This window comes from Trachinotus anak, unplaced genomic scaffold (assembly GCF_046630095.1).
Source record: "Trachinotus anak isolate AG129_WGS33_773 ecotype Australia unplaced genomic scaffold, CSIRO_AGI_Tana_v1 ptg000023l, whole genome shotgun sequence".
Classification (NCBI taxonomy): Eukaryota; Metazoa; Chordata; class Actinopteri; order Carangiformes; family Carangidae; genus Trachinotus; species Trachinotus anak.
The window spans coordinates 192,385-211,935 of record NW_027273874.1 but is presented as its reverse complement, the minus strand read 5'-3'; the positions used below and the strand labels follow the sequence as shown (position 1 = coordinate 211,935).

The 19,551-nt window shown below is 39.6% G+C and overlaps 1 protein-coding gene across 1 annotated transcript; it reads right to left on the bottom strand.

Annotated features, from left to right (window-relative positions):
• Window positions 1–1,750: 1,750 nt before the first annotated feature.
• On the bottom strand, window positions 1,751–4,463 carry LOC139607116 (fatty acid-binding protein, intestinal-like). The gene is made up of 4 exons (XM_071459756.1): window positions 4,139–4,463; window positions 3,758–3,930; window positions 3,273–3,380; window positions 1,751–3,150 (listed from the first exon to the last, which is right to left on the bottom strand). Exons 1-4 carry the CDS (start codon window positions 4,203–4,205, stop codon window positions 3,100–3,102), a joined length of 399 nt encoding a protein of 132 aa, XP_071315857.1. The 5' UTR covers window positions 4,206–4,463; the 3' UTR covers window positions 1,751–3,099.
• Window positions 4,464–19,551: the final 15,088 nt, after the last annotated feature.

Below are 19,551 nucleotides of genomic sequence, written 5' to 3'. Positions count from 1 at the left end.
AATGGAAATACTCAATTAAAGTACATCAAAATTACATTTCAGTAAATACAGTAAAGGACTAAATGTATTTCATTTCTGTATAGATAAGTTAGGGGGAAAAAAATTATTATTTATAATTAAATGTGGTGCTTGGAAAATTCTGTTCATCATCATAAACTGACTATACACAATATGATATTTTTTCAGTACACTAACAAGGAGAATCCAGGTAAAGGATGTGGATTGTGAAAAAACATGTTGCCTAGGTTTGGTACCAACTGTACTGGTCATCAACCACAGTCTTATTAAAAGTATTGCTAATTTGAAAATGGAAAGCATGAAAATCACTTTGACTGCTGATTCAATCACAAAGAAAGGAGGCCCACCAACCCATTTTATCTTGCACTGAAAGCAGCAGGCTCTCAGTCCTCGAGCCTCACAGTATCTGAGGGGTCTCAGAGGACCTCACTCCCCACAGTGGGTTCAGGGGCAAACTGGTGTTCAAAGCAGCCCTGCCTCAGCCAGATTAGCCTTGTGCACATCAGGCTTATACCTCCATGAAAGAGGGTGCCGCTCAGGGCTCAGTGGGGGATTGTGATCTGTTGGTGCCAGGCATCATCTTAGCCTGATCCGGATGCATCTCTGTAGGGATTGTAATACCTTTACTGTTTATTAGTTATCAGTTGTGTTGAGTTGGGATGAGATGTCCTGGTCTGTTTTAAAATTTGCAATGGCTTTTGTGAATCCAGCCAAAAAAAGAGGCACACAAAAGGTCTGGATACGTAATGCTGAAACACTGCTGCGCTGAAAACCGGCTTTCTGTAGTGTGATGTATATTCATGATGGAAAATACTCTCTCTCTACTCTCTATGTCTGCCAGGAAAAGAAAGAAGTTAAAAACCCTATAATAAAAACAAAATATTTTATATTCAGTCAAAAGAGTTTTTATCTCATATTTTTGTCTTATAAAGTCAACATTTTATTTATATTTATTTTTATACTTATACTTATTTTATCTATATTCATTTTTATTTTATCTTGTTTTTCCTCTTTTTTGGCAGCAATGGGCTTCCATACTATTGTCCAACCCTAATAAAAAGCATGACAGATATCCGAACACATCCCTGGTGAAATCCACCTAAAAATCCACATAACCAGTTACAAATGTTATATGCAGACCGTGATATTCAAAGGCTCTCCTTCAAATTATATCTTTATGTATCTTGAACCTCAAATTTCTTGTTGCTAATCCAAAATAGTTTTTGAAAATATTGTAAATAATATTTTCAGTGGTCAAAGGAGTAGAAGCTTTCAGATTGTACTGAAGTATCTAGTGAAACCGGTAGGCACAGGTCGCCCTCTTGTGGCCAGAGAGGCTCAGTGCATATGTGCTCATCATCGCTTTCCCTTTCTTGAAGGAAACTTCATCAGTGTTTTTACCACTGAATGAATTCCATTATCCACAGTCTTTCTACGACCCCGTCATGTGAGAAACCCTCATCTCCCTGACATGTTTTTCTGTCTAGCTGTTCAGACCTACTGCTGAGTATACCACCCAAAGGCCAGCGCATGACAGCACAAGACCCCAGCTGTCGTCATGTGATCGCACCAGAGCTGTGTAAGAGAGACTTGAAGTCTGAAATGCTGTGGCAGTGAGATGTTCCCTCAGAATCTTGTGCTTTATCAAGACAGCGATTACAAACTTAGTATGCTCATAAAATGTAATCAGAGATGTGATCTTTGTGTGGGGTCATGATGACTCGATAACAGCTGATAAAACTGGCCTTTGAGACCATAATTCATTTATCAAGCTTCACTCAAATTTTCCTTTTGCTCAGATGTGTTAAAATGACACAAGTATTAGACTCAAGTGCTTTATTGTTACAGATCATACAGTTTAACAATGTATTTAAGAAGCATTAGTGCAAATTGTTTCCCAGCTGGTTAAAGACGCAAAACAACACATTATATATTTCATGTTGTGTGGGGTTGTTATTGTGCTGCTTCAGGCTGTTTCCCACCACAACGATGAAGACTAATGTGTGACTAAATGCTGTTTAAGTTTAGTCAAGTTAAAGTGACCTGTGGTCCCTCTCTTCAGCTGAAGACATTTAAAGGGCTAGTTCACCCAAATTACAGAAAATTCCGTGTCCCACTTACCTCTGGTTGCATCTCATCATGAGAATTGTCTTGGGTTTTTCATTCATTTCTAATACAATGGAGGTGGAAGAATTTCCATTGGCATCACTCACAGCAATGAAAATGACATTTAAAAGATTAAACAGCCCCAAATATTTCTAGAAACAATGCACCGTCACCTTGGATAATCCACAAACACATGTTCTGTGGGTTATCCTGAGCAACGTGGGCATTGCTTCTGGAGAGACATGGAACTGTTGAATTTAGTAAAATGACTTTTTTCAGTGCAGGAGGAAACACAAATGAAATCCCATTCTCTTCCATTGTAGTTTGAGAAAATCTCAGGGCAAATAAATCCAAAATTATTTGCATGTCAAACCACCACAAGAGGCAAGTGAGAAAAATATGTTCTTTGAAATTTGGATCAACTTTTAATTAGTGTTTGGCCATTTCTGGGATTCTGTTTTTTTTTTTTTTTTTTGTAAATTATTTTAAGGCACTTTGACTGAATCATAACTGCTGTTCTTCCTCAGTTTGTTTGTACTTTATATTACTTAACAGCTGCTATCATACTCTAACTGTTCTGCCCTTTAGTTTCCATGTCTGAGTTTTTCTGCTCAAGTTAATCACCAGAATTTATTAATCTAGCTGTTAGTTCTCAAGTATTTAATGAGGGTAGTTGTGCAGTTGTTGGTTTGGTCCTCATTTTGAGTCAAGATGAACTTCTTTAACTAGACCTGTTTGCTGTTTCTGAGTTTGGGTCCACACATTGTTGTGTTGATATTGTAGCAGCAAAAGACTGTGGACAATGGATCCCCCATCAAAACTCTGAAAAAATGCCAAACTTTTGAGGTATATTCAGTGGAATCCCATGAGAATACACTTGACTTTGCCATAACTTGTTTTTTTTTTTTTAGAAAAACACACAAATCTATATCATGTCTTCTATATAAAAATAAAATATGAACTTCAGCCTCCAGGTTACTGCTTCTTGAAAATCCTCTTAGCATCCACTCCCTCGTAGCTGTAACTCTGTGAGGAAGAGACAGAGGTGTGTTACTTTATGGAGACATTTATTGAAAGTAGACTGCACTAATTAACATATTGCATTGGAACCGAGTTAAGATCGATGAGCCGTATGTGGACCTACTGACCTGTACGAGCTCTCCTCCCACCAGAGCTCTAGTGGTGGTCAGGACCTTGTTGTTGTCTTTCCTGGTGAATTTGCCCTTTAGCATGTCACCCTCCATCTCCCACGTACCCTGGTTAAAAATATACAGTTGGCGATAGAAGTTCTTTATGTTCTCCTTATATTATGTTACAGTTTGTCTGTATTTTTATTGGCGATATTAGTTTTTGATGAGTTTTTCCACATTCAGTTCACTCTCATGCCAGCTACTTCACAACCACTGCAGAGTAATTATTCACTGGAACTTTTCCACTGCTCTCAGCATTAGCATTAGCTGGCTTAATTTGCACTTTCCTCATGAGTGGTGAATCCATCACTCTTAAAAAATGAGCCATATTTTCCTAAAGCACATTATTTCCGGTTGCATTTACATCATAAAAAAAAACAGCACCTGCAGTGGCTGCTGTTGGTTTAATGATGTCTGAATCTGCACCACATCAGGACACTCACTGAGACTTCAGTGCCATCAGCCAGGCTGTAGTCGAAAGCGACGCCCAGGGTGAAGTCGATGTCCTTGGTGCGGAAGGTGCTGGACTCTTTGATGTGAAACTTGTCCCCGGTCTGCTCGATGGTGATCTTCAGGTTGTCATGTTCTGCCAGCTTGCGCTTCATGACATTAATACCTTGTTGAGAAGGGGAAAAAAAAGAAATATGTAGATTGATGGTTGCCATTATGTGTTGAAACACAAAATATGTATTGTAAGTGTATTTTTAAGTGACAAGCTTTCTTCAGGGCTTTGATTTTGGAGTGTTCACAGAGTATTAACACTGTGTTCACATTCACACAGCAATGTCAGACTTTATGGAAACACATGACACAGTCACACTCACCCATTTGCTCCATAAACTTGTCATAGTTCTCGCCGCGGTCGACTTTCCAGGTTCCATTGAATGCCATGGCTGCAGGCTGGTTGGGCTGAAGGCGGCTGGTGATGAAGCACTAGCAGACCGTGGGATTGTGAATGCCCAGTGGCCTCTGTTTATATACACACCCCTCCCCTCTCCCACACCGCCAAGCTGGCATGGAAGATGCTCTCCTTTATCTCACTGATTATCTGTCTGCTGATGTGGCCATTTAAAAGCTGTGTCAAATGTAGGGCGATGGCCGTACGACCTCGAGGATACACTGATAAATAACCGAAGGGCAACTCCCCTCAGTGAATCTGGCACAGTGAAACACTGTCGCACTGTTCTGCAGGACAGAAAAAAAAGAAAAGAGTGGGCTGTTTGCATGGCTACCCATGGCAGTCACTCAACTGAGCCCCTCTCTGTTCCTCAGTCTTTTCTTTGTCCCCCTGTTTGTGCCTGGCATGAAAATAAGTTGTAAAGGACTCTGTATGTGACAGTGACAACTTGAGCGGGCATGGTTACAAAGAGTAGTGACCCAGACGAGAGAATACTTGTGACTGGAAACGCTCTATTTGTACATAGTTACAGGACCAGACCAGTGTGTTTGCAAAGTTTTAGCACTACAAACCATGTATACTTTCTAACTTATGTGTGTTTTGGTACAGCTTCAGAATTCTTTATTGTATTTTACTTTACATTTCCAGGCAGCACTTCCATTCATTTCTAGACGCTTGAACCTTGATTATGTTACATTCATTTTTGTCAGTGTTATCTGCTGTTACAAATGCAGTTCAAGTGCACACTGATTTGAAAAGACTGCATCCATTCCTACAAAACAGTCCAAACCAAATGTCTGCTCACTAGCTTTTTCTAGAGCTTTCAACCGAATCACACAGTCTTCATCGCTGAATGGAAGCTGCTCAGTTGTCATTGTGATGGATTTGTTACTATGGAAGATCAGTGGCTGTTATGATTTTATCTTTAGGGTCATTAGAGCTTTGTAAAGGAATAGTTTAACATTTTTGGAAACAAGATTGATAGCGCCCCCATATGTGTGATGTACTGTACATGTAGCCGAACTCAGCAGGTGATTAGCTTAGCTTAGCAGAAATGCAGCTATAACCAGGCCCTGTCCAATGGCAAGAAACTTCACCTACAAGCACTTCTGAAGCTCACCAGTTACATCTTGTTTATTTAACACATACAAGGGGAGGTGTGCTGTACTACTGCTTGGACAAGAGCAGTTGCACTTTGGTTTTAGTACTGATAAAACAAGATGTAATGCATAATGATGAGTTTTGGAGGTGTCTGTAGGTGTAATTTGTTACCTTTTAACAGAATCAGACAGGCTGTTTCCTGCTGTTTCAAGTCCCAATGCTGAGCTGCTAAGCTATGCTAAGATAAGATAAGCAGAGAAGGCTGTTGTTTTATGTTTTCCATACGGACATGAGAACAATATTGATCATCTCATCTAACTTTCGGCAAGAAAAGAAATAAGAGTGAAGAATCAATTCCTTTAAGCATGAAAGCTCATTCTCGAAATCACCGCATTTAATCCACTGGTAAATGTGATATGGTCGAAAGCGCCGGAAAAGGCTGAGTCAGGTTTGTTTTGTCTAATTGTCATTTCCAAGATCAAGACTGAACTTTCCCGCTCAGCTGCACTTACTGTTTAGATTTTTACATCACACGCAAATGAACGGCAAAGAATGGAAGAATGGATGTCTGGATTGGCAGACAATACATCCAAACTTCTTAAATCCAAGTAGCATTGTCTGCAAAATGGTAGCTGCGATGTAAGGTACAGTTCATTTGTTGTAAAATAAAAAAATAAAAAAAAAATGTGTGTAGTACCAGTAGCTATGATTCAACCTCTGTTCTTGGACAGTTGGATGGAAGCTGCATTCTGACGAATACTAATAGACATTGTGACGAATACTGAAAGCATTGTTCACACCTCAAGGAGTCCTCTCAGTCAGCATGAGATACCACTTCTATTCAATATAACAGCATTAGCTGGGGAGCGGTTGGGGGAATGGGACAGGTAAATCTAATATGTTAGAGCAAGAGAAAGGCACCTATGGATGACAATAACACAGATCATAGCTTACATAGTCATCACAGTTCTCCTGTGCTGGCATTGTCATATTCATTACATGCTGCTTGGTTAAAAATGCATTTGGGATCAAAGCTATAGGATTCACAGATGATTGAGTGTAGCTTTTCTAACACTGCATGATGCATGTTGTTTATAAAAGTTGGAGGATAAATCCGTGGGGGAAACTTAATTCCTGGGTGCAGTTTATCGGATTAATGAGCTTCCATTGCTCAGACGCACAAACATAAAAAATAATGGCTGTCATCTTTCCAGTGTCACTGCAATACAGATGAGTAAACGCTGAAATAGTTCAGAGTTTACTTTGAATTTGACTACAGGGGTGGGAATGCAACTGATATCTTTTGTGTTTTCTGTGTAGTTTTGGATTTTAATTGACAATATTACGTGTATGAATAAATCAAATCATTAAAGCTTGAGTACCAGCAAAACTTTATTAAAGATATATTTAGAATAACAGCCTCAAATGAGCTTACACTTTGTTGCATAATGTAAACATGTTTTTATAAGTATCATTATTGTAAAAAAAAGTGATGATCCTATTGTGAGTTAGTGTCCGATTACAGCTGTGTGTACTCTCCTGTAATCCCTTTTACTGCTGTCAATAAACGTAGTTTGTACTTTGACTCTTGATTTGGCTCACCTGATACACTGTGTACCACAGACTGAGGATATGATGTGCGTTTAACATGGTAAATCTCAACCATAATGCAATAAAGACAGATGTTATTAGAGTTTGATTTTTATCAAAAACCACGCCCGTCCTCCACCACTCTCACCCTGTTGTTTATGATGATGAGTATGTAGCCGATGCAGCCTGTAGAGATTTCTCTCTGTGTCTCTGGGGCAGATGTTACACTTTGATGTCACAGACTGATATATAATCTCACTAATGACTTCCCTTTTCAAACATATAATTAGTCCAATGATCGTTTTTCCATATTGCTGTGCCCCGGTGGTCTCAATTACTCTTATTAATGTTAACACCACACCTGGCGCTTCTGTATGCCATTCTAAAGTCAAATATCCCCATGGGGTAACATCATATATATATATATATATATATACTGTGTTACTTTGTCTACTCATTGTATTAATCGATAATTATCTGCTTTTTCTTGCACTCTACTGTTTTTTTCATTACCTTGATGAATGGGCACAGTTTAAAACCAGTGAACTACATCACACAAAGGCGTGAAAAGATACCGTAACACCCATAAACTTGGCAAATCTGCTTGATCAGGGCTGTGTATGTGAGGTTTGATCGGATTTGATTGACAGAGGCCTGAAAACATAAGAAAACAAACCCTTGACTGTCATCACTTTTTGATTCCAGTGCTGCTAAATCCTCCTGCACATCACTTTTTTCCAAACGAGCCCCACCTTCTTCAAACCTGTGAAAAAAGTAAGGACAATGACAACGCAGGCCCCCATCGTTCACATTAAGATTCCCTGCTTTATCAGTTTGTATTTACATAAATTGCATACCTATAAATTTGGACTTTTGGTTGGACAAGGGTTGTCATCCACAGACGTTTCACTTGGGCTCTGGGAAATTGTGACAGATGAATAGAAACCATTTCCAGCACGATATGTTGCTGCACTTTAAATCTTACATAGTAACCCAGTCACATGAATGAACAGGATGGCTATAAATAAATATTTGTCACACAGATTCCCACACAGAAAAGCAAACATACATTTTGATTGACTGACATAGAGGTATGTAAAAAAAAAAAAAAAAAAAAGACAAAATGAGAAGAAAAATACAGGATGAGAGGGGAGAAAAAAAAAGTCATACCAGTCAAAAGATTAAGATTTTTTTCTAAACATTGTCCTCTTATCAGGGGCAAACAGGGGCACTTGACTTCACAGCAGGAACGCAAACACTATACTTTTTTTTCCCCCCTCCCTGAGCTCATAATGTCATTAATAGTCAAACAGAGCTGTGGATGTCTCTGCATGCTGCTGTGACCAGAAGCTTCCCTGATGTAGTGTGCCATCTTGTGGACCGCTGATGCAGCTGCTGCGCTCAATTCACTTCCTTGTCGGCCAAACTGACAGAGACGCGCTCACGTTCACTCTGTCAAAGCGGCTCCACGGATATTTAGATTTGGGTTAAACCTTCCGGCGGTTGCACCATCCCTTTTGCTCAATTATGCTTAACAAATTTTACAACCGCTCTGAAGTATTCGGAGAATTTAGTCTCAAATGTCACCGGCTTGCATATTTAAATGCAGCCCCGTGAGATTTTAATTACAGCAACTAAATCTGAAATTTCTGTCAGGCTTGGCTGGCATTTGATAGTGGTTTCCACTGCCTGCAGCATGTGACTGCAGTCCAGAAAAGCCCCAGATGCACACGTACTGTAAGAAAAACACAATCCTGCCCTAAATATATCCCTGGTGCCTCTGGAGAGTCAGTGAAAGTCAATATTATTGAAGCTCAGCAATGAGGCAATATTTGAATTTCAAATGAGCCTCAGACAGTAGAGAAAGCTCGCATTCAGTCACCCTGACAAGAGTGTACATGAATAGTGAAGAGGTGAGCACATGACACAGCGCTGACAAATAGCCGGGACATTATGCTGAATGGGAAACAGTGTTTCACAGAGGGGAAATGGGATAATTGATCCAAATTAGGAAAGAGTGACGTAGAGCACTTTGTGAGCACCAATGTGAGGCAGAATGTGAGTAGTGTTAATACATCTTCTCAAATGAAGTAGGAACTTACACTCCTGCATGTATAAATACAATGATTTATGCAGTCAAATAAAGGAATTTGTGCAGGTCCATTTGGTAGAGAGCTCTGGCTTTTGGAAGAACACCATAATAGCAAGAGCGAAATGATTTAAATTCAGCAGAAGATACTTTATTTTTTCTGCACAGTCTGATGGTTCGAATGTTTTACAGAAAAGCTCCCCGATCCATAATGAAAGTTGTAGACCTCAAAATCATGAAATGCGCTAAAAACAAATCCCCGTCTTAATTGTTGGCGCTCTGCTTGGTAATAGCTTCTCCCCTATCTCCCCCTTTCAGTGGTTCACCCTTCCATATTTATTTTCCTGCATCGACGGTGCGTTTCAACTCTGAGAGACGGATTACACGCCTGGCTTGTCCTACATCCTACAGCCTCTGCTGGGACTGGTGCTGCCACCCACCACAGGACCTGGGCTGCTCCGGGGCTACCAGCATGTCCCGGGTGTGGGTTTATAAATGACCCGGGACCAGGCGCCATGCAGTGTCACCCCTTGAGCACACCCCTGCAACAACCCTGGTAGGCCTATATACAGCACATGAACTCATAGAGTTTGGTTGACACTTAAAACACACACATTAGCTGCAACCTTCACGCTACTATTTCTGTAGTAGGCAGTATTTGCAGAAAATACAGTAACAGGTCATAAAAATCTGACTTCAGAATCAGCATGTGAGGGTTCAGGAAATTTTCATCTTCAATTGCCCACCAGAGGAGATTTTGGCCTGATGGTGGCGCTAGAGAAGAGTGGGTCAGTTGGACACCAAAAGTGTATTTATGTATGTATTCCAGTTAGACTGAAAAAATTAACAAAATAATGTGATATACTGTGAGATGATGAGATGAGACGGTCATTCTCCAACGTGGTCTTTGTAGACAGATAGAGTAAATACCACCTGTTATTACATCTCTCACTGGGGGAGGACCAGCTGACCTTATCTTTTAAGATGCAGTGGTGAGCTTTGTAATTATCTCCAGTAATGATGCTAAGGCAGTCTGTGGGTCTAAGTGTGGATGCAGCAGTATAAATGATATATTTTTTTTTTCAGACAGATTGGTGAATAGTTCATTTAAAAAAAGCAAAATCTTGAAACGCAACAAACCTGCAAATGTGCTAAAGTGACCAACTTTGCACCAAACTTAATTGAAATCTGTTAAAAGTAATTTCCATATTCTGCTAACAAGTAAACAAACAAAAAGGATATTGTATAGTATAGCCACCAAACTTTTTTTTTAATATAATGCACAACATGCTAATAATGTTATATTTATCACATATTTGAATATGAGGAAATTTGGTGATATGCCGTCACTGTGTCTTGAAACATATTTTTACGATGCATATTTGCGCGTATTCTCTTATTTCTTTGTGTGCTTAATGCATGTGAGCACACACGAACTCATCACAGAAATTACTTTTGATGAGAATTGATATGAATTAAACATAATCTCGTGTGGTGACACTGAGCACCCGGACAAGTGTGGTCTGACTAAAAAGTTGTGAAGTTACAAAACTTTTTTTTCTCCATAAGTGTGTCTACTGTATATTTTTGTATATAAATGGTCTTTTAGTATCACCTGAGAAGGTCCTCAGAGTTCAGCAATAAATATAAAACACGAAGCTGTAATTCCCTCACTCCTGCTTGATTGAAGAGATGTTAATTACAATCATCTCATCTCCTTTGGTTGATTTTAATTTGCACTCAGTGCATTTGACCCAATTTTCTTTTAATGAAGTTGGCATTTTCAGTAAAGTTCAGATGACTGAAATGTTTCAGCAGAGACAACTTTTTGGTTTCACACTTCCAGTGTTCTGTCAGACATTGTACTGTATATTAAACGGACTGTTTACGTCATCACTGCTTTTGTGCTTCTCATGACAACCGAACAACTTCTCTTCCTCAGCAGATGTCCACGCAGTAATTACTCAATCCAACATATGGGCAACCAAACAGAGGCTTGTTCATGATGTGTGTGACCGGGGTGCAAACCTCCAACCCAAGTCGTTAAAGTGCTTAATTGTCATCAATAGCCACTAGTTCAAATCAAATCCTCCAAAATTACTCTTCGACAGGGTATAAGGTGACTGTCCTCCAGCATCCTGTAAGTAATATTCTGTGACAAATGTCTTTATTCTCACAGGTCTTCTAATACCCTCGTTGTACTTCCCACCTAATCTTGACATTTCCTCTCCTCTCCTCAGTCGCGGAGGGGTTTTGTGCTGAGAGGACGAACTCTAAGCTCTTAATTGCAGGTGGTGTGTGTGTACTCTTTTCCCAATCCTAACCCCCTTTGTTCACAGCGAAACAAAGGTTCCTTTTTTTTACTCCCTGCCTTGACTCTCAGAAGTAGTGTGGGGACGAAGAAAAGATTAAGTCAACATTTCTCATGACCTCTGAGGCCTGGGGTTGGAGGGGAGCCTGTGTGGTGCTTTACAATAGGCAACCTGGCAGAGGTGTGAATGTGTGTGTGTGTGTGTGTGTGTGTGTGTGTGTGTGTGTGTGTGTGTGTGTGTGAATGTATCAGCTGGTGAGAATTCAACAAAAATTCACTTTTACTACAGCACAGTGGCAAAATACATAGCTGCGAATCTAAACCTCCGCTTCACAGACAAACCCATTCAATATCATTTTGTCTTTCCAAACCTATTAGCATGCCTAATGTTCAGACATTTCCTCAAAACAGTAATCAAGTGCTAATATAATTCTGAACGGTGCTGCTCCAAAAATCCCTCCCGCTGAGACTGAATGAGTCATAAAGCATGGAGCAGGCTGCTACAGTTAACTGTTGTTGTTCATTTGTTTCCCATTACAGAAGCTCCATTTTGGCTAATTAGTCTTGACAGTAACTTTTCCCTGCGGTGTTGATTAGATCTAATTAATGACTGCCGGCAAGATGGAGGACTGGTGCCCTGAAGGAGCCATTTTCATACATCCCTGGATAATTGAAGCTGTCCTTCTTTGCTGCAAAGACAAAACAATTCTACGCACAATTCTACTTCACTGGTTTTGTGCGTTTTTTATGTTTGTTTTTTTTTTTGTTATCATTGTTTCAAACTTTTTTTTATAAATATTCTGTCAGCTGTCCACAGTTGTACGAGCATTATAGCATAATTTTGAGCACTTCATGATGTCAGCAGAGGACTACTGATTTTATGTGATGTCATGTCCCCCTAGTTGAGTTGTGCCTTTGAGCAAAGTGCTGATCCCCCCCGACTTCACTTAAATGCATGAATATGAAGCAGGCTGCACTGGAAAAAGCAAACACAAGCAAACTTTCTCTGGATTAAATGGAAATGGAAATCGGCGAGTGCAAGATTATAACGCTGGGATGTGACTTTGTGAGAAAACAGAAGTTACTTTGGACATTTTGCCAGTAAGCAGCCCTGCCCCAAATCATTTTCTCCAACATTGCATCATACAATCATAATCTTTCCACAGCTGCTTGCCATCTCCCATCAGTCCTGTGGAGTGGAGAGCTTAAGGGGATTAGATCTGAGGTGAATGTCTCACAGGAAAACACCATGCCAAACTATGCATGTTTCAGGGGAGCACATCGTCAGGATGATCTGATTAACAGTGTGAAAACGTTCCTTATCTGTGATGACTTGAAACCTCCATACAAAAGCAGCAACAGCCAGAAAGAGAGAGAGACAGGAGATGAGATGATTAAGGCGGAGATGGATTCGTCACGTATGTACAACATCTGCCAAAAAGCCACAGCAACAATGTTTCAGCTCTTTCACTTGCAGGGCTCATCATGAACTGGTATAAAAATGACTTTTTGTGCATGCCTTTTGCTAGTCGAAATTATATCTACAGTCTAGTGTGTACATATATTGTGTATGTAATTTTGTATCAAACAATTAATATATCATGCAAAAAAAAAAAAAAAAAAAAAAGGAAAATGTGAACTTTCTGACAAAAGTAAAATAGATTTCAACATAATTCTGAAACATTTGAGGTGATATTTCTGCTATATTGACAGTTGAAGCCGTGATCTTAACAAAGGAGTTTTCTGACATTAAACTGGGAGAAACCCTGCCTCATTTTACCCTAATCTTGAGTGAAATAATTTAATGTAACCTTAATTAAACAATCTTACTGTAAACATAACTTACTCTTGCATTATTGTTTCATTGTTTTTTTTTTTGGCAGTTAGTGCAAAAAGTTGTTTGGCAATATGGCGAACGTGCTAGCTAATGGGGGCTTATCTAGTAGAGGTGAAAATTACTGATCACTGATTGTTTTGCTGAGTTGATTTCAAAGATTTGTAATCACTATGCAGCTTGCTTACTTCTTTCTGAGCTAAGTGATTGCATTGCCTCTCCAATGCACATCAGCTCTGCTTTGTTCGACTCCTGAGGGAAAGGGGGCTGCTAATTGCTCAACTGTGTTTGCTAGCTAGTCTCTGACTTTGTTTCATTGTTTGGTGCGGGCCAGGCAGTGTACACTAGGTTTATCATTGCTTTTTTTTTTTTGTTGCCAAAAACAGCTGCCTGCTGCAGCTGAGACCAAGGTTGATAAGGGTGGCGAGACTGAATCAAAACCGTATCATTGCAGGGTGTGAAACCAAAACAATGAGCTAAAAGACACTAAAACAATTCTTAGAACTGAGAGGAATTCTCTGTGGGTTTGTCAGTATGAGAATCTCCTTACACATTACATGAAGTCATTCAATCCATTGTTGGAATATAAAAAAAATGATTAAAGTAGTAGCAAAATAAAATATACATATATTTTACAAATGTACAAACTCGTCATCTTAAAACATAAAGCAAAAAAAAAAATCTAAACTGCCCATACAGTCCATTGCACTTGCATGTGTACTTTCACATCTAAACTAACCAGTAAACATGTTGTCAAGAACACTCTACCCAAAAAAAACCACATTACGTTCCCCTTTTCCAACAATGCTGTTAGCTTCATTTGACAGAAACCACTTTGTCTCTATGCTGGTACAAGCCATAACCCAGAGCAGAGTACAGTATTTTCTCCAGCCTGTTGGCCTATAGGTATCCCACATCTTCTATATGCCATGCAGTGTGTAATGACTGTGTGGCTGGGGAGAGATATGGGGGCTCCTGGTGAGGGTTGCAGGGGCTGGTGTCAGTGTGTCTCTGAGCCGCTGATGTTTATCTGGAGATACTCTGGAGTCTGATCACGGACTCTCCTGCCTCCATCACCACCTGCTCGCAGAAATCCAAATAATTACCTGCGTGCTAATGTGGGTGGTGGTCCGTATCTGCAGCCAGTCGCAATGAAGCATGATGGAGCCGCTGCCATTGCTCATAGCATTGCTCATTTCTTCCAAGATGAGGAGGAGAGGGGAGCTCATTAAGGAGATTAATTTATTTGAATTGATTGCTAAAACTGCTAATACTAACAGAAATGCTCAGTATTTAATGTCATGATAAGGCATTTATGTATATGTGACTATCATTTCACTTTTGCACATCTTTTGTTCCACTGATTGAGATTAAAATAAAATCTTCCTGTAAAAACTACACAGGCCTGACTTGACAAGTTGACTAGTCACAGATCTCGAAGATTAACAAAGCTACTGACTGACAGAGACAAATTGGCTTGTTTTGTTGGGCAAAGTGTAGCATTCATCCGTCACTATAGGCTTGTTGGCAGGACAGAGGTGGTGGTGAGTAATGGTCTGTAAATTTCTCTGTCCTTTTGACTGGCAACTACTGATTTTCTACTTGACTCTGTGGAAGGCAGTGTTGGTTTGTTGGTCAGTCTATGATCTGTTGGCCCACCACTTTGGTCCAAACTACAATATCTCAACAAATATTTGATGGATTGCCATTCTCTTTTTTTTCTTTTTCTTTTTTCTTTTACAGACATCTATCATCAGCATAGAATGAATCCCAATGACTGGTGATCCCCTCACTTTTCATCTAGCATCACCAACATGCCAAAATGTTCAGTTATCCTCAGAAATATATCTCAATTTCATGGATTGCCATGAAATTGACATTTATGCCCCCCACAGGATGAATCATACCTTTGGTGATCCCTTGACTTTTTTCTGTCATCATCATCATCATCCAGGTCAAATTTTCAGTTTAGGCAACACTTGGTTAAAATGGATGTTTTGCCATAAACCATACCATGATCACCTATAAAATAACTATGATATAACATATATCACACATACAGCATGCCACCAAAACTGATTAGGGTACAGTTACATAATGAAAGACGCTTTGGGAAAATCTATTGAACCTCAGATGGATTTGTTATAGAAGAACAAATAAAACATAGGGGTTATTGAGTATATTGTATTGGTCCTTGTTTTCTTCTAGTGTACCAACCTTAAAGTACCAGTATGAAACCAAAAGTATTTAATTGGCACATGATGCACACAACAAAATTACACTGTAAATCAAAGGCTGTATTATAAAGTGTTACCCCAGATACTTGCATAACTAATGACAGCCCAGTCAGCTTCAGTGCTGTTTAATATGTTTAATATTATAAAACAGACAGTCTTCTGTCTCCTTGACTGGCTCAGCTCTGGCAGATCTGGTCCATCCAGATCCTGAAGTATCGCTCCACCTGTTAACATCCTTCTCCTCCCACTGCTCTTAATGCCCAGCGTGACATGCATACAACCAGGCAGGACTCCCTGGGTCTCAACAACCCTTCCTCAAGCACAGGGGAAACATTTGGGGATTACGATGTTTGTTTTTCAGAGTCAATCACCTAGAAAATAGAGTCCCAGAAAGGAAGCCCCAAACCAATATACAGTCACTAAGGCTCAAGGGGGTTCCCAAAGAGCACAGTCAGGTGGAAGGAATACAGGCATGCTGCGAGTTGAGCATGTGAATTAAAACGCGCCCACGGATTTAAAAAAACAGAAATGCAGAACAACCTTTCTCACGTTTCCAGATCTGTTCACAATAGCTGTCAAACTGGCATACGTCAGCTGTTGCTTGGATATGCAGGAGCAAAGAAAAAAAAAAGTGGTAGTGAGTGATTTGTTTTTAACTCTCCCATTGTGTGGCCGCATACTTTTTTACCCCCCACATTTTAATGTAGAAAAATATGAGATTTACTCCATGCACTTTCTTAATGCTGATGAGTCTCCGTTCGCAATTACTCACACAAAGTTTTTATCTGCCATCATTATTCTCGCAGCTTTAAATTACTTATGAGATTGGGATCTCTTGAGCATGTGTCGCCTGCAAACTCAAGAACGCATTTCGCATTTGTACACTTACTGCCAAGTCATGACACAGCATGTATTGAGATAGATGGCAATTACTGTTCAGTGGCATTTATTCAGAAAATGGCAGAGGACATGAATGCTTAGAGTCCAACGCTTAAACATTGCATTGAACTACATGGAATATTTAATATGGGGCTGCATTTTGAGCAGTAAACTCTTATCATCTTTATATGTTGAGTTATGTTTAAGTAAATGTGGATTTCTAATTGAGATTATCATTGTTTTATTGTTGTTATCGCATGCCTCCACTGACACGCCTATACACTACTTAAACTGGGGAATGTGCTGCATTCTGACTCCCACACTTCACTGCAGCCCATTTAATAAACATTCGTGTGCATGGCAAAATCTGATTACCTGAGGCAGTTTATTCCTAAACCATAGGAATTTCACAGTGAGATCATGAACATGGCATTTTGGAATTCCTTCTTATAACACTCAACAAATATCTGCTGTCCTGTGCTAGGAATTTTAGCTAATGTGCCCAGAACAGAAAACTTTGCACTGATGTCGAGATTCTCATTCTCTGCATATAGCCTATATGCACATACTGGTCCAGAGTTATATGAATTTGTGAATTTCTTTTGTTGCTGGTTCAATAATAGGGGTTAGTAATTGATGGGGTTACTGTGCACGGAAGTTAAACTTGTAGCTTAAGTGGATTAAAGTTAAAGATAAGAGAGTAGTTTGTGCATAAAGTAGAAGACATTTTATTATATTGAAGTGTAAGTCATTTCTCATGCAAAAATTCAGGTTAAGTGGTCGCCGTTGTTTAGTTGTGCATTTTAAAATGAACTTACCATCAGTCATAATTTTAAAAGTTTTTCCTGCAGTTCTTCATAGTTAGAAACTGGATTCCTGACTTTATATGTATCTATATAGATATTGCACTGACCTTGAACGAGTGACTTTCCAAGACACGACAGTTTCTATAAGGAGAAGCATTTATTCAAAGTGCCACAAAAAGGTCCTTGTCGAAGGAATTTCACACCTTATTACCGAAGCTTGTTCCTTGTAGTTTTACCCAGATCAAAGAGTGATCATATTGCACATAGTCAGGTAAATCCACCTGTGGACAGAGAACAAAACCTCTGCTGTTGTCAAAAATCACCTCATTACCAGCTGCACATTTGAGGCTGAAACACATTAGCTCGCCAGATGTCAACATCAAGCTGAACCTAACCGAATCAATTAAATTTAACCCTGAATGAATATATAAAAATATATAACGCAAAAATAGTTTGCCCTGTAAATGTGCAGTATGTATTCATTTTCAGTCTCATTTATCTAAAAAACATTCTAAATCCAAAGCATTCACACATTTTGGGGCCATTCCTAAAAGCAGAAGCTGTAGGAGGTGAAAGTTTATTTCACACTCTCTAATTAAAGGTATCACAGCATGGAAAAGTTCGAAACACAATAAACTGTAGCGCTTAACAGCAATGTGTTATTACCTGAAAATTCACCTGCATTTTTCTCAGTGGGCTCCTTCTAACAAATAGGTGTTTTTTTTCCCTGATGAAATCACACTTTGATGTTTTTCCCTGTTGTGTTCAGCTTTTGTTGCGGGTAGACAGCCCATCTTTATTCTGTGCTAGTAGGGTAGCGGGGCTTCAGAAGCCTTTCGAACCACTATTTTCATGGTTTAAAGCTTTCATCTCATTTGCTGGTCGAGGAAGTGTCATGCTGCTGTGGAGTGGTGTGTTGTTTTGTTGTAAGGGGCAGCCTCAGCTTGCCGCCCTCATCGGGGGGTTAAAGCACCCTACTTGCTTTTGGAAACCAGGCTGGCCTTAATAAGAAAAAGTCCAGGCATTGATTTGACAAAATAGTATTAGGAATTAGATGTTGCAGCACAAGCAAATCACAGCTGGGGTAAAAACAATTCTCCCATCAGGGGGCGGTCATCCCTTTGAGGACTCCTCTACCCCCTGCCTACCTGAGAGGATCAAAGCCATGTCTTGAGGGAAAGACAAATCTGTCAAATTTCAGGATGAAAACTAAATCCTTCTATTCAGAGGGAAAAGAGGAAACATGCATTAGTTTATTAGCTTAATAGGCTAAAGGCTAATTACAATAATTCTTCACTGTGGTTTTCGATAAACTGGTATTTGATCATTCAAACTGTAAAATAGATGAAAATATTGATAGAATTACGTTGTATAACAAAACAGAAACTTAATTCAAGGTCCACTTACTAGCTTTTTCCCCCAGAGCTTTCAACCGTTTCTCATTATCCTCATCGGCAGATGTTCACCCAGTCAACTCAGATTTTTCACTGCTCTTTCATCTATCACAGATCAAATCTCCATCCACTGATGAAGACGCTGAGGTGTGGTCGAAAGTTGCTAGTAAGTGGACCTTGAGTTTTAGATCTTTTTCGTTGTCAAACTTGTATTTCAAAGGATGGAATTTAACACTCAACAAAAATCATAATGACATGTTTTAACAACTTTTCTCAAAATGAATTTCTATCCATGCTTAGGTATTCAAACAAAAGACGTAGCTGAAGTGAGACCTGTCATTAAAACAAACACTTGCAAGAAAATGAAAAATAAACGCCACAATGAAGTTAATCTCATGTCAAAGGGCTCATTATTATAGGAGAGGGGCGGACTTGACAAGAATCAGACAAAAGCAACACAGCAGAGGCACTTTAGTCTCACTGAGCCACTCTGTTGGTGCTGGGGTGACATCAGAGGTCCTCTAAGCCGTCCTTTGTATCCCTTCCCCGTACGCCTCATCTCTGGGGCCGGCCCCCTCGTTCTCACCAGCAGGTTGTTTTCTGGTCCTCTCATTAAGCCCTGATCCCAAAATTAGAAGCTCCTCCAAATGCCACATCTAACTGTGCTGTGACCCTGAGTGTCAGGGATGGGACACATGGGAAGTTGGTGACAGGTATGCAAACCTGCCTGCCGGTTCATATGCTACTAAATTGTTTTGCTGAATAGATTTCACTAAGTGCTTAAACACAACAGCGAAAACAATTTAAATATAAATGTTCAGTGTGAACATTTTGAGACTTTAAAATCATGAATGTATCTGCTGTTAGAAATTTGTAGGATTTCACCGTATTTGTCAGTGGCAGACTTTCAGCTATGAGCTAAGTTGTGCTAACTATCGTAAAACAACTAAACTAAATAACGATCACATCAGGAAAAGATGCTTTATGGGCCAAATGTTCCAGTATTTGCAGATGACACTTCCGCTCAAATTACTGATAATATCGGTTTACTCATTCACTTGACACCCAGCCCTCACCCACTTTTAATGATCCATAGAA